The sequence below is a fragment of the Cyprinodon variegatus genome, unplaced genomic scaffold (genome assembly GCF_000732505.1).
Source record: "Cyprinodon variegatus isolate N-32 unplaced genomic scaffold, C_variegatus-1.0 Scaffold181, whole genome shotgun sequence".
In the NCBI taxonomy this organism is placed as follows: domain Eukaryota; kingdom Metazoa; phylum Chordata; class Actinopteri; order Cyprinodontiformes; family Cyprinodontidae; genus Cyprinodon; species Cyprinodon variegatus.
Genome location: NW_015150634.1, coordinates 1,018,145 through 1,032,985, shown reverse-complemented (window position 1 = coordinate 1,032,985; position 14,841 = coordinate 1,018,145). Strand labels below are relative to the sequence as shown.

The 14,841-nt window shown below is 37.8% G+C and overlaps 1 protein-coding gene across 1 annotated transcript in view; it reads left to right on the top strand.

Annotated features, from left to right (window-relative positions):
• The window catches only part of LOC107087346 (interleukin-1 receptor-like 1), a 20,224-nt gene that overhangs the window by 1,225 nt on the left and 4,158 nt on the right, over window positions 1-14,841 (top strand). Inside the window, exons 2-9 of the mRNA XM_015378879.1 lie at window positions 2,382-2,448; window positions 3,369-3,603; window positions 3,971-4,151; window positions 4,382-4,532; window positions 6,461-6,526; window positions 9,247-9,370; window positions 9,527-9,675; window positions 11,152-11,289. Of these exons, the coding sequence (XP_015234365.1) occupies window positions 2,385-2,448; window positions 3,369-3,603; window positions 3,971-4,151; window positions 4,382-4,532; window positions 6,461-6,526; window positions 9,247-9,370; window positions 9,527-9,675; window positions 11,152-11,289 (1,108 nt within the window). The 5' untranslated portion in view covers window positions 2,382-2,384. The remainder of the gene's footprint in view (window positions 1-2,381; window positions 2,449-3,368; window positions 3,604-3,970; window positions 4,152-4,381; window positions 4,533-6,460; window positions 6,527-9,246; window positions 9,371-9,526; window positions 9,676-11,151; window positions 11,290-14,841) is intronic.

Here is a 14,841-nt window from a genome sequence, read left to right as displayed (position 1 = left end):
TTATTAATCCGTGCCCATGGATTAAGAAACTGTGCTCTCGGTTTATTAATCCGTGTCCATGGATTAAGAAACTGTGCTCTCGGTTTATTAATCCGTGCCCATGGATTAAGAAACTGTGCTCTCGGTTTATTAATCCGTGCCCATGGATTCAGAAATTGTGCTCTCGGTTTATTAATCCGTGCCCATGGATTCAGAAACTGTGCTCTCGGTTTATTAATCCGTGCCCATGGATTCAGAAACTGTGCTCTCGGTTTATTAATTCGTGCCCATGGATTCAGAAACTGTGCTCCCGGTTTATTAATCCGTGCACATGGATTCAGAAACTGTGCTCTTGGTTTATTAATCCGTGCACATGGATTAAGAAACTGTGCTCTCGGTTTATTAATCCGTGCCCATGGATTCAGAAATTGTGCTCTCGGTTTATTAATCCGTGCCCATGGATTCAGAAACTGTGCTCTCGGTTTATTAATCCGTGCACATAGATTCAGAAACTGTGCTCTCGGTTTATTAATCCGTGCCCATGGATTCAGAAACTGTGCTCTCGGTTTATTAATCCGTGCACATAGATTCAGACACTGTGCTCTCGGTTTATTAATCCGTGCCCATGGATTCAGAAACTGTGCTCTCAGCTGTGTGCGCACGGAATGCAAAGCAGGGCACACAGTTTAGCTTACGATTTATGTTCAGCCCGACGCTCTCATGTGATCTAATTGCTGACACTGCATGACTAAAAACTACGTCAGACTCAGCTCCGCAGTGAGATGGAGCTGCTCTGACTCATCTGTCTGGAAGACAAGCAAATAGAAGGGGAATATTAGGCTCACTATAGTGAACCGCGATGCCTTGGCAATTTGTGCAATTTTGTGCTGAAAGCCCTAAAAAGATAAGGGGACGATGTATTTAGAAAAAAGACATGGATGAGCAAACGTTGCTACTACGATCTGTCAAGTTTACAGACAGAACTGCATTTCACTCATTGCATCCCCGCCATGCTGCTGTGTTTACAGAAGAATCCTTGTTTGCACATGCGCACTGAAAAATTAGCCCACGACGGTAGGGAAATATGAGGGTTAAATGTTTTCACTAGTTTATGTGAGAGCTTTTCACTACTGTTTATGCACGTTTTTCAGTATATTATATGAAATAGTTTAATTTAATATGTGTATATGGAAGTTCATTCTGATTTATCTCCCTGGGGGAACCTCATAGACCGGCTCCACCAAACAGCAACCTGAGTCCACTTTGACATCCCGCCCAATTTGATGCTAAAAGATTTCCTTCTTTGTCAAACCAGAGCTAAAGTATAACTTCACATGATGCTCGATGTTCATCATTTTAGGGAAGAAAGTGCTTCTTGTGAGAGTTGTCATAAATACAACTTGTTTCTTGTAATTTTATGACTATTCTCATAATTTTATGACTTTATTCTCGTATTGCAAAAAAAAAAAATCTCTAACCCCACTGCAAAAAAAGTAGATTTAAATAAGTATTTTTTTCTTAAACTAAGTGCATTTTTTTCTTGAATTGAGGAATCAAGTGAGACAATTTATATTTAAAATAAGAAAAAGACAATTATATTGTCTTATTTCAAGTGCATGTTAATTAATTATCTTATTTTAAGAGTAAAAAAATCTAAATTCATTGGCAAATTAAGGGTCAACTACTCTTATTTTGTGCATTTGATTTCCTCGACACCTGTAGGAAAAAAATGTATAATTCCTGCTAAGATAAATATCTCAGTAGTGAATATTTTGAATCTACTACTGTTACTGGATTGTTACGCAAAACGTTATGTGGGGAATTCATAATATCAACAACAATCTGAATTGATGGAAACAAGACACTTTTACTCAGAAACCTTGCAGCTAACATCCTAAGAAGAGAACAGATTTTATCTATGGCAGTTTTCCAGACTCTGTTAGGGCACTGGGTGAAAGTGCATTTGAAACATTCCTGATTTCCATTAAAGAAAGGAAATCTACATGGTTAATTAGTTCATTCGTTGGTCTAAGTTTACTTTTTTCATATTACCTGTTAAAGATTTTAATTACTGTCACATTTAAAAAATTCAGATAAAATCAGGAATTTAAGCAGCTCTGCTAATAGGATTAATGTAGCCTGGTTACATTATAGAGAAAAGAGGCAGCTTATTGCCTTGATAAAACTATTGCTGATTTTACCTCTGATACCTTCTACAAAAAAAGGATTTCATAACTGTTCAGATCATAATCTTCTGCTGACGTTGCCTGACAAACTAACTCTCTTTACACTGTTTGAGAAAAATACCTGCAAAGCAGAAGGCAAAGCAGGACATTCTGCTTATATGAGAAGAAGGCAAGAACACAACCTTAGAGTTTGAGAATGCGCTTTGTCTCTTTCAGCTAATGGACGTCTCGAGGCTTCTCTTATCCTTCATCTTGGTGATCGCCACACCTGGAGCGTATTCAGGTAGTGTTTGCACAAATAGCATAAATGAAAGAACAGAGATGAGCTTAAGTGATATTGCTTTTGCAAATTGCACTGCAAATGGATGTTATCATGCTCCACATGAACACAAGTAATGATTATGAAGGTTATTTTGTTTCAAAACTATGTGTGCATTGTGTGAATTTGAAGTTGTAAAGAGAGTTACAGTCTTAGTTTTGTATTTGTAGAATAAAAAATATCACAAGTAACAATTTTTTTACACCTGTTCAAATTAATTTAAAAAATTGTACTTGTGATTTTTTTAAATATCTTTTAATATAATATATTTTTAAAATAACCTTCATAAATGATGTCCTTGTAAGATACTTAATGGAAGATGTAAGAGAAGTTATGTGATGTGACCCCACAGCTTAAAGAAATTTAAAGGAAACACTTTCATATCTTTTTGATTTGACTTAGTTTACAAATTACAGAGAAATAAGGAGTAATTCTGGAAACATTCTCCAAACCCCCATCTATTTAAACCCCTAATAAAATAATTTCTTTAACTAAATCAAGCCAACTAATTAGACAGCGCTGTGTAACTTTTAGCCACTAGGGGTGCTAGAGCTGTAAAACTTTTTAGGGTTTAGTTTTGAAGTTGAAGGAGGGCTCATGTAGACGTAAAGGAGCGTTACAGGTCACATCAGCATTCGATGGAATCGAGTCTCTAATTTTACGTAGGTTCGTTTTTTAGAAGACCTTAGTTATGTGCTAAGAGCAGGAAAATCATTGAATAAATATCAAACTAAGCTAAGACTTGGGTCAAAGCATACACAATCTTTCTGTAAGAAAATAACTACAGGTTTAGGCATATAACAACATTTTTAAAGACAAATTAACTTATAAAAGTTATTGTTATTGATATCTTATCCTCTTTCTCTTTCATTGTCATTCATTAGATTCTTCATGTGTTCATCTGAACACGGAGTCTTACAAACTTCTGGAAGGGGAAGCATTTTACTATGTGCTTGACGAGGTCGAACCCAACCTACCTGATGAAAATATGACCTGGTTCAAAAATGGGCCCGAGATACAGAATATTACCACAGATGAGACACAGATGATACATTACCATGGTGGAGCGCTCCTATTCTTAAACATCAGTGTTAATGATTCAGGTCATTACACTGCCAGGTAGGAATATTTGCCTGTTGCAAAAATCTTAGTTCAACTAGTTTGTCTCTTTAGCTGCTTTTAGGGTTCTCACCAGGATTGTCTCTTTTCTAAATATGCCATCATTTATTTAATATGATGAGGAATTCTGCTTCGTTGAAACCATAAAAAAAGTAAATTTATACTTTGCAGTAGTTTATAGTCCTTGGACACATGAGATGTTTTAAGATAATCCCCTAGTTTTAATCTATTGTTAAACTGACTGTGTTAAGAGAGTCACATGATCCTTAGAATGTTTAGTTTGCTGTTTTATCATAATATGCTTAAAACTGTATTTCTTATTTGAAGTTTGAGATCAGATTATCTGTAAATATAATTTCTCTTACAGGGAAATTACTCCAGGTGGATGTTACCTCTACCATCTAAAAATTGCGGTCTACAACGGAAGCAGTGGAGAGAATCTCAACTATGGAGATAACAAGATCTCTGACTTGAATAAACGCGTTACCTGTCCAGATCCCGTTGTGAAAACTTGCACAGCGTTTAATGGAACGTTTACCTGGTTTAAGGTACAGGCAAACATGACTATAACAATCATTATTCATATTACTACCACTGTAATACATCTGAGGACCATTTTCAAGGTTCTTGTTTTTTTCTTTGCAAGAGATGTATATTTGATCATGTTTTATTTGGTATAAATATCATAAGACCAGACAATTTCCAAAAGGTTAATAGTTAATTTCTTTCATTGTGTTTCGCCCAACCATTCTGAAATCTTTCCCGTTTTTTGCTGCAGGGCAACAATTTTCTATCTGGTCATCATAAAAATGAATTGCGGGTGGATAATGCAACAAAAAAAGATGAAGATACCTACACCTGCGTATGTACCTGGAAACACAATCACAAGGAGTACAAATCGTCAGGTTCCAGGAAACTTTTTGTTCCAGGTGAGTGTTTTTTAGATTTAACCTGGAATATGCTTTCCCTTAAAGGGGAACGCTGTTTTTTTTTTGCATTGGGCCCTTGATTTTATGTTATTACATCATGTTCTACTCACACATATGAGTTTTGTGTCATTTGGAGCTGTTCTGGAGATATTCGGTTAGGATATATCCACATGTCATTCACACTCCGCTTTGTTTTAAACAAATATAAATATAAAATATATAACCGCGGATGTCTGGGGGACAGTGATTCACCTACATATTATGAATGCTGTCTTACCATAAAGAATAACTTATGAACAGTTTAGTTTGTACCTTCAAATCGTTGCCCATAGGAAGACATTACTTGGATTACAAAACTGAATATCTTCAGAACAGCTTCAAATGTAACAAAACTAATATGGGTGAGTAGAACATGATGTAATAATGTAAAATCAAGGGTCCAATGTAAAAAAAAAACGTGCGTTCCCTTTTAATAAATACTATATTTAGGAAAGGTTTTTATGCCTCTATAAATTAAGAGAGGCAAAAAAACAGATTTATAGCTTTGTTTTGCTTCTAGGTTACGCTTCAGTTTTTCATCAAACTAAGTTTTCAGACAAAATGATCATATCTACACATTTCCTTTTTAAAAACGGTGAAAAAAAGTTGCAAGAGCCTAAAACTCTTTAAAAAAATGTATGAGTACAACTAGCAGTAATGTATGGCAGCTTGAAATGCTTACACTGTGATGAAAATAAGTATTTGAACACCCTCCCATTTTGCAAGTTCTCCCACTTAGAAACCATGGAGTCTGAAACTGTCATCATAGGTGCGTGTCCGCTGTCAGAGACATCATCTAAAAAAAAATCCAAAGATCACAATATATGATTTTTTTTTAACTATTTACGCGTATGATGCAGCTGTAAATAAGTATTTGAACACCTGTCTAGCAGCTACAATTCTGACCCTCAAAGACTAGTTAGTCTGCCTTTAAAATGTCCGCCTCCACTCCATTTATTATCCTAAATTAGATGCACCTGTTTGAAGTCATTAGCTGCATAAAGACTCCTGTCCACCCCATACCATCAGTAAGAATCCAGCCACTGACATGGCCAAAACTGATAACTGTCCAAAGACACTAGAAGCAAAATTGTACACCTTCAAAAGGCTGGAAAGGGCTATGGGGAAATTTCCAAGCAGCTTGGTAAAAAAAGGTCCACTGTTGGAGCAATCATTAGAAAATGGAAGAAGCTAAACATGACTGTCAACTTCACTCGGACTGGGGCTTCATACAAGATCTCACCTTGTGGGGTCTCAATGATCCTAAGAAAGGTGAGAAATCTGCCCAGAACTACATGAGAGGAGGTGGTCAATGACTTGAAAGGAGCTGGGACCACAGTTTCCATGGTTACTGTTAGTAATACACTATCGTCATTTGAAATCATGCATGGCACAGAAGGTTTCCCTGCTTAAGCCAAGGATGCCTCTGGATCATCATTTGGATGATCCAGAGGAGTCATGTGAGAGAGTCATGTGGTCAGATGAGAACAAAATAGGACTTTTTGGTCACAATTCCACTAACAATGTTTGGAGGAAGTACAATGATGTGTACCATCCCAAGAACACCATCCCTAATGTGAAGCATGAGGCTGGTAGCATCATGCTTTGTATTAAGGAGAGGTTTGAGGCTGGGTCTTCCAACATGATAATGACCCGAGGCAGAAACCCAGGATAACCAAGGAGTGGCTCATATCTCCTACTGTATGATGACAATTTCAGACCCCTCCAATATTTCAAAGTAGGAGAACTTGGCGGGAAAATAGCACGGTGTTCAAATACTTTTTGTTTAGTGTAGTTCTCTTGACACACACTTTGTCATCCTGTTTCTCATGATGACAAAGGCTAATAAGGACAATATTGTGACCACCTTGCACCTTTGCTCTTTTCAGATCCTATTGTTAATTCTAATGTAGAAATCCTTTCTCCAAGCGAGCCGGAGCAGCTGGTTGAAATAGGTAAGAAAACTGATTGTTACGTCAAAGTTAAGTCCTGGTCTGAGTTTATGTCATAAAATCACAAGAATATACAAAATAATTTTGATTGATTAAGACTATCGTTCTGGTACCCCTCCATAGATATGTATTTTTAGAGACTATGAGATGTTTGAAATATATTCAGAAAAAAAAGGGGAATTTCATCGGATAACAAGAACACTGAACACAATGTAGAAAAAGGTATGCATTTACATCCCCAGGGATATACACGTTAAAAAACTGCAGTAGCCCGATTATTTGGGATAACTACTGATACAAAATGCTGAACACAACTTAAAATTTTAACAATATATTATAATTTGTGTGTACATTTCTGATTATTAAATAATGTTAAGCAAGTAGGCATTACATAAGATCCTACAGAGATTGCAAGATTGCAGTTTGAAACGTATCACCCTTAATCTAGGAATGCTGCATATATATATATATATATATATATATATATATCTTGTCTTACATCAGTTGTTACCAAAGCAGGAGGAGCCACTTTGGCTCATTATCATTATACCTGGGGAATCTGACAAAAACAAACTGAGCAAGGATAGATACCTAGGAAAGCTAGAACAAGGTATTGGCAAAGAGATGATCCGCCTAGAGAGGAGCAATGGCTGAAACCAGGAAAACGGAAGTGACATTTATAGTTTTACAGCTGTCGAGGGTATGGGAGGGGAGGTTTCAAGCAAAACTGGATAAAAAAAGGGTTTGGGGGAGGGAGGGGGCTGTAAATGTATACATTTGTAATAGAGGGCGTCCCCATGCAAGTATGGTGATATACTTTTCAGGTTTTGTCAACAATTTAGTTATATTAATCCTTCAGTGCTAGTATGTGTCTATTTTCTTATAAAACCCCTTTTCCTTAGTGATTAAGAAAAAATAATTAACCCATTTAACCCCTTGATGCATGAATTATATATATATATACACTGCTCAAAAAAATTAAAGGAACACTTTGTAATCAGAGTATTATATCAAGTTAATTAAACTTCTGGGATATTGATTTGGTCAGGTAAGTAGCAGAGTGGGTTGTTAATCAGTTTCAGCTGCTTTGGTGTTAATGAAATTCACAACAGGTGCACTAGAAGGGCAACAACGAGACGGAATGGTTTTACAGGTGGAGGCCCCTGACATTTTTTCCCCCCCTCATCTTTTCTGACCAGTTTTGCATGTGGCTAGGTTCACTGTCACTACTGTTAGCATGAGGCACTACCTGGACCCTGCAGAGGTTGCACAGGCAGTCCAAGTCTTCCAGGATGGCACATCAATACGTGCCATTGCCAGAAGGTTTGCTGTGTCTCCCAGCACAATCTCAAGAGCATGGAGGAGATTCCAGGAGACAGGCAGTTACTCCAGGAGAGCTGGACAGGGCAGTAGAACATCTACAACCCATCAGCAGGACTGGTATCTTCTCCTTTGTGCAAGGAGGAGCAGGAGGAGTACTGCCAGAGCCCTACAAAATGACCTCCAGCAGGCCAGTGTTGTGAATGTCTCTGACCAGACAATCAGAAACAGACTTCATGAGGGTGGCCTGAGGACCCAATGTCCTCTAGTGGGCCCTGTGCTCACTGCCTGGCACCATGGAGCTTGATTTGCATTTGCCACAGAACACTGGAATTGGCAAGTCAGCCACTGGCGCCCTGTGCTTTTCACAGATGAGAGCAGGTGCACCCTGAGCACATGTGACAGACCTGAAAGGATCTGGAGAAGCCGTGGAGAACGTTATGCCACCTGTAACATTGTTCAGGATACCCGGTTTGGTGTTGGGTCAGTGATGGTCTGGGAAGGCATATCCATGGAGGGACGTACAGACCTATACAGGCTAGACAACGGCATCCTGACTGCCATTAGGTATCAGGAGGAAATCCTTGCACCCATTGTTAGACCCTATGCTGGTGCAGTGGGTCCTGGGGTTCTCCTGGTGCACGACAATGCCCGGCCTCATGGGGCGAGAGTTTGCAGGCAGTTCCTGGAGGATGAAGGAATTGATTGATTGATTGATTGGCCCCCATGCTCGCTTGACCTGAATGCAATAGAACATCTGGGAGTAGATACCCCAGGACACCATCCGTCGTTTCATTAGAAGCATACCCCGACAATGTCAGGCATGCATACAATTATTAGGGTGTCTTTAAATTCAGCCCTCTGTAAGTTGATCATTTTCATTTCCATCAATTGATGTGGCATCCTTTAGTTCCTAACACATCACCCAGTCCATATCAGTATAATTAAACTGCATGATTTTTTGCCCCATTGAGATCTGATGTTTATTTTTATATATATATATATATATATATATATATATATATATATATATATATATATATATATATATATATATATATATGTGTTCGAAGAGTTTTAGGTAGCTGCCAAATTGACCGTTTTAAACATTCTGTATATTCTAAAGATAAATAGAAATGTATGTATATGACAAATTTGTGAAAACGTTTATAAAGGTCAATGATAAAATAAACAGTTTGAGACTAATTGCAATGGCAACAAGAGCTTACCAAAGATGGTCCACAAAATATGTAACAATTGGCACTGGGGGAATGGACATGCTATTGGCTATGTACTACTTAATACAAAGGGTTTGTTGCATGTTTGAAATGATAATCAAGCATCAAGTGGTAAATGAAAATGCATTTTCATGCAATAAGCCTTTATGCCTTTATGTTAACCAGGTGCTAGCACCGTGCTGAACTGCACAGTTTTTTGTGGGATTAATGCAAAACGGGGCTGCGACGCCAATTGGCACATTAATGGAAAACCAGTAAACCAGATGGAGGGATACAACGAAACCAAATTGTAAGTTTAAACAGTATTGTACCTATTGTGCGTCAGTATCAGTCAATGTATAAGCATTATCTAAGCAAGAATTTGACAGGGAACTGTTTTTCTGTCATTATTTACTATTATGTTTTTAGAAAGTGTTGATGAAGCAAACAATGTTTCCTTTCTTAGGCTGACCGAACAACCTTCAGGGAGAACCTTCTTCACTGCGATACTGACCATTGAAAAGGTTTCAAAAGAAGATTTCACTCATGAGTTTAAGTGTAGAGGCTTAGGATATTATGGCGGAGCATATAAAAATGTGACTCTCATAAAAACAGGTTAGTGTTGTAATACCCACTTCTTGGTGAGCCCAGATTGTTTAACCTCTTTTATGCATGATCTTCCATGTTGTTGGACAATGTCCGAATTTGAAATGATTGAAGCACTGCTCTTTTAAATTCAATTCAGTTTATTTATATAACACCAATTCACAACACATGTAATCTCAAGGCATTTTACAGAGACATACAACCAGATCATACAATCTGAACTCTGATTTTCAACTGAAAATCAACTGATATTTCGCTCAAGGATGGTGTCACAGCCAAACAGGAAAAGACCAGATGAAGCTACTATCATAAGAAAAAAGTAGAGAGAGCTTAAAGACATTAGAGGTTGAACTAGCAAATACTGCAGAGTTGGAAAATAGAGATAGAATGAAGCAGAATGACAAAAAGGGGTCCCCATGTCCTCCAGCTGTCTAAGCCTATAGCAGCTTATCTATAGAGTATCTGCCTCATGGGCTAAAACTGGTAGTTGGTTCCACTAATAACTAATAGTACTGCATCCCATTCTACTTTTAGAAATTAGGCTAATGGGCCTCATATGTGAGAAGGAGAATTTTAAATTCTATTCTGAATTTACACAGGAAGCCAACAAGAGAAGCTACTACAGGATAGATATGATCTCCCTTTTTAATTAAGGTTTTTGGGTTCCTGATATTAAAGAATTACAATAGTCTAGCCTTGAAATAACAAATCCTTTGACTAGTTTCTCAGCATCACCCCTAGAAAGGATATTTCTGATTTTAACAATATTTCAGCAGATCAAAGAAGGACATTCCAGAAACCTCTTTGATATAGGATTTAAATGACAGGTCATGAAAAAAAAATAAGACCAAGATTTTTTTCACTTTATTACCTGAGATCAATTTAATCCCATCCAAATGAAATTACTTACTAATCCGCTTATTTTTTGAAGACTCTGATCCAAAGACTATAACTTCTGTTTTTTCAGCATGCAGAAACAGAAAGTCAAGAGTAACCTAGTTTATTGACTTCAAAACAGCCCTGTAATCTATATAACTGATTAGTTTCATCTATATTTTTAAACAGATACAGCTGAACAGGCTCGGACTGGGAATGATTTTCGGCCCTTTTTATTTTTCGATCTACGCCCACTTAAGGCAGGTCAGCAGTGTTTAAGCATTCACTGCTAGTCTAGCTGGCATGTGGCCAATGAAATGGAATACCGGTAATGTAAACAGATGCAAAATCCCATCATGCACAGCAACATATTTTTGCAAAATATTCAAACATAAATTTGCCAAATATAAGAGGAACATGGTAGTTTGGTTTAAATAAACCAGTTTTATTATAATTGAGTTTGGCTGTTGATCATCTGGCTGCTGATACTATGTTAATATTCCTGTAGGAGGCATTCTGAACTCTCAGTTTGGGGAATATCTGGTTACATTTGCACAATTATTTGCTGTTTTGTTGGTTTTGTTATGGGAATTGTTTTCTCTCTTCCAGAGACAGTCACTACCCTCATTATCAAAATAATGTGTGTGTCACTGATCGGTGTGTTCACCACTGCTCTGGTGAAATATTTTGCCACTGACCTGGTTCTGTTGTTCAGGCCCTACTTCACATCAACAAGACACAAAAAAGGTACTATTTATATCTAATATTTTATTTGAAAGGAAAAAGAGAATCTGAAGCTTGCTATAAATCAAAAGGGAAAGCTGTTAAAAAAAATAGACTGCATTATTTCAACACCTCTTGTACCAACTGTAAATTATTGATGATAAAAAAAATGTTAAATAGCATAATTGTTTTGTCTAACACGATCCAACAGTACTTGTCTATAATAATAAAATACAAGTCTGCATTGTCAGATAGCAAGAGGAACGATGTTATGTATGTCTTACAATTATTACCTGAGCTGTGTATGCAGACAGCTGTGGTATACCTTTGTGGTCAATGTGCATTTATGTGACCTTTGGTATTATTGATGGATTGTCTAATCAGTGTCTAGAAAGTGATGCTGTTTCATCTCTCCTCATCTGTGTACAACACAGAACCATATTCTATGTTTTTTTTTGTTGTGTGTAAATGGGCAATTTTGCTATACCAGTTAGTAGAGATGCACAAATCCAGTTTTAGCTGATACAGATACCTGGGTTGAGCCTATTGGCCGATATCCGATAGCAACCCGATGTGAGTGAGAGCTTTAGCCTCAAGATAAACATTAAAAAAGTAATAAATAAGCATAGATATAACTGTACTTTATAATATTTTTAACAGATAAAGAAAAATGAATAAGTGCTCTGTAAAGTGATTTTGCTGATATTAAATCACGGATATCTGATCCAGCCAATTAGTCAATATTTGAGCCATATATTGCATCGGTGCATTTCTATTACAACTCTCAAGAAAATAAAGGGAACATGTAAACCACACAATACAATTACAATCAAACTTCTGTGAAATCAAACTGTCTTCTTAGGAAGCAACACTGATTGACAGTCAGTTTGCTACAAACATGCTGCTGTGCAAATGGAACAGGTGGACATTTTTTTTTGCAATTAAAAAGACACACTCAATAAAACAGAGTGTTTTCAATACCTATGCTTTCTGGCTTATGTTTTGAATGTTGGTGGCGCTTTCACACTTTTGGTAGCATGAGACGGACTCTACAAACTGCGTAAGTTGCTCAGGTAGTGCAACTCATCCAGGATGGCACATCAATGCGAGGTGTGCAAAGAAGGTGTGTCTGTCAGCTTAGTGTCCAGAGGCTGGAGGAGCTACCAGGAGACAGGCCGGTACACTAGGAGGCATGGAGGAGGTCATAGGAGGGAAACAACTGAGCAGCAGGACTGCTACCTGCCCTTTTGTCCAAGGAGGAACAGGAGGAGCACAGCCACAGCCCTTCAGAATTACTTCCATCAGGCCACAAATGTGCATGTGTCGGAACAACCAGTTAGAAACCTTCTCCATGAGGATGTTATAAGGACCCGACGTCCACAAATGGGAGTTGTGGTCACAGCCCAACACAATATTTGGCATTTGCCGGAAAACAACAGGATGGTTAAATTCGCCACTGGCAGTCTGTGCTGTTCACAGATGAAAGCAGGTTAATACTAAGCATGTTAGAGATGTGCCAGAGTCTGCTGTCCTTCATCTAGACAAAACCGGTCATCCTTCAGCTGACCGGTTTGGCAGTGGGTCAGTGAGGGTGTGGGGTGGTATTCTTTGGAGCGCCACACAGCCCTCAATGTAGGACAGTAGTCAAGACCACAGCAACCGAGACCAAGGAGTACAGAGACTGAGACAAGGCCAAGACCTTTTAAAGGCGAGACTAAGACAAGACATGGAAGACATGGAGAGGCAGAGACCTAGATCAAGAGCTTATGTGGTCTTTGTCTTGGCCTCTGAAGGTCTTTATCTTGTCTCCATACTCCTCGGTCTCATTTGGTGTGGTCTTGACTACTACACCACTACAGGTGCTCGACAGAGTTATCATAACTGGCATAAGTTACCGAGATGAGTTCCTCAGACTGCTGGTGAGACCATATGGTGGTATGGTTTTACCTGGGTTCCTTCTAAGGTAGAAAAACGCTCAAACTAATTTGGGTAGATTGTGTCAGCAGTTCCTGCAAGTTGAAGGCATTAAAGCAATGGACAGGCCCGCCCTTTCCCTTGACCTAAATCCAATTGAGTACATCTGGAACATCATGTCTTGATCCATCCACCAGTTTCACATTGCACCACAGACTGTCCAAGAGCTGGCGGATGCTTTAGTCTAGATCTGGGAGGAGCCTCCTTAGGAGACCATCTGCTACCTCATCAGGAGCATGCCCAAGCATTGTCGGGAACTTAAGGCCAAATACAATTCTGAGCCTCATTTTGACCAGTTTTTCAGGACATAAAGGTTGAATAAGCCTGTAGTGTATTTTGTCCCACTTTAATTTAGTGTTTGACTCCAATTCCAGGTCTCCTTTGGTTAATAAATTTGATTTCCATTAACGATTTTCTTGTGATTTTTTTGTTAGCACATTCAACTTTGTACAGAACAAAGTACTCAATGATAAAATTCTATTCATTCTGATCTTGTATGTTATTTCAATGTTCCCTTTATTTTTGAGCATTTAAAATTATTCAACATAAAAAATATGTGTGTACATTAAATGTGTGTATAACCCAGCATGATCAACAACACTGTAGCAGTAAATTAAAAAAACTTTTAAATAATGTAAGGTTTGATGATTGACATGTCAAATCACCACATCATCTCCTGCACAGCACATGGTGCTGTGCAGAGGTGGACGGGGTGGAAAAGAAATTAAAAGTGTAGGGATTTAGAGAAACATCTTACTCAAATACAAGTAAAATTACTTGAATAAAAGGAAAAATTACCCAAGCAAAATTTTACTTTACCGTACCGAGTTACTTTTTGCAAGCAAAAATAAAAAACTTCTCCGTTTTATAAACAAAAAAGGAAAATATTGGCCTTAAACTATTTATAAATAATTAGAGTTTGTAATAACAGGGATTAAAGTATTCCAGCCCCAGGCTTGTAGCGGCTTGTAGCGATTGCACATGGTTAAAAAAAAAAATCACTTGAAATAAATTGACGGTAAATAAAAAGAAAAAGACAATTGAAATTCCTCTTTCATTTGTCAGCCAATGGTAGCAAAAGAGAACCCTGTAACTAACGGTATTAGCCAAACAATCTATCCGGCAACTTGCTCAAGTTGCCAGATACTGTAGATTGTGGTACAGTGCTGAAGTTTTACACAGAAAGTCACATTGCGCCGTTTACAGCTCCAACTTTGTGTTTGGAAAGAAGGACGATAGAGAGAACAAAATTGCATGGAGTGACCACAATGCAGTTCATGAACTCTGGGGAAGATGTAACCACCATAGATAAAGGTATCAAAAATAAATGGCGACTGGCAGGGCTGGTTAAAAATAAGGGTTTGTGCTTTCCTCTCTGAACACGACCTCTTATTCACGCTAGATATAGATGCATATTTGCCATCTTGTAGCCGTTTTTGGAAATATATAGACTACTGTTCAAAAGTTTGGGGTCACATTGAAATGTCCTTATTTTTAAAGGAAAAGCGCTGTACTTTTCAATGAAGATAACTTTAAATTAGTATTAACTTTAAAAGGTCTGCAATGCTGTATTGCTGCAAATGGAGGATTCTTTGATGAAAG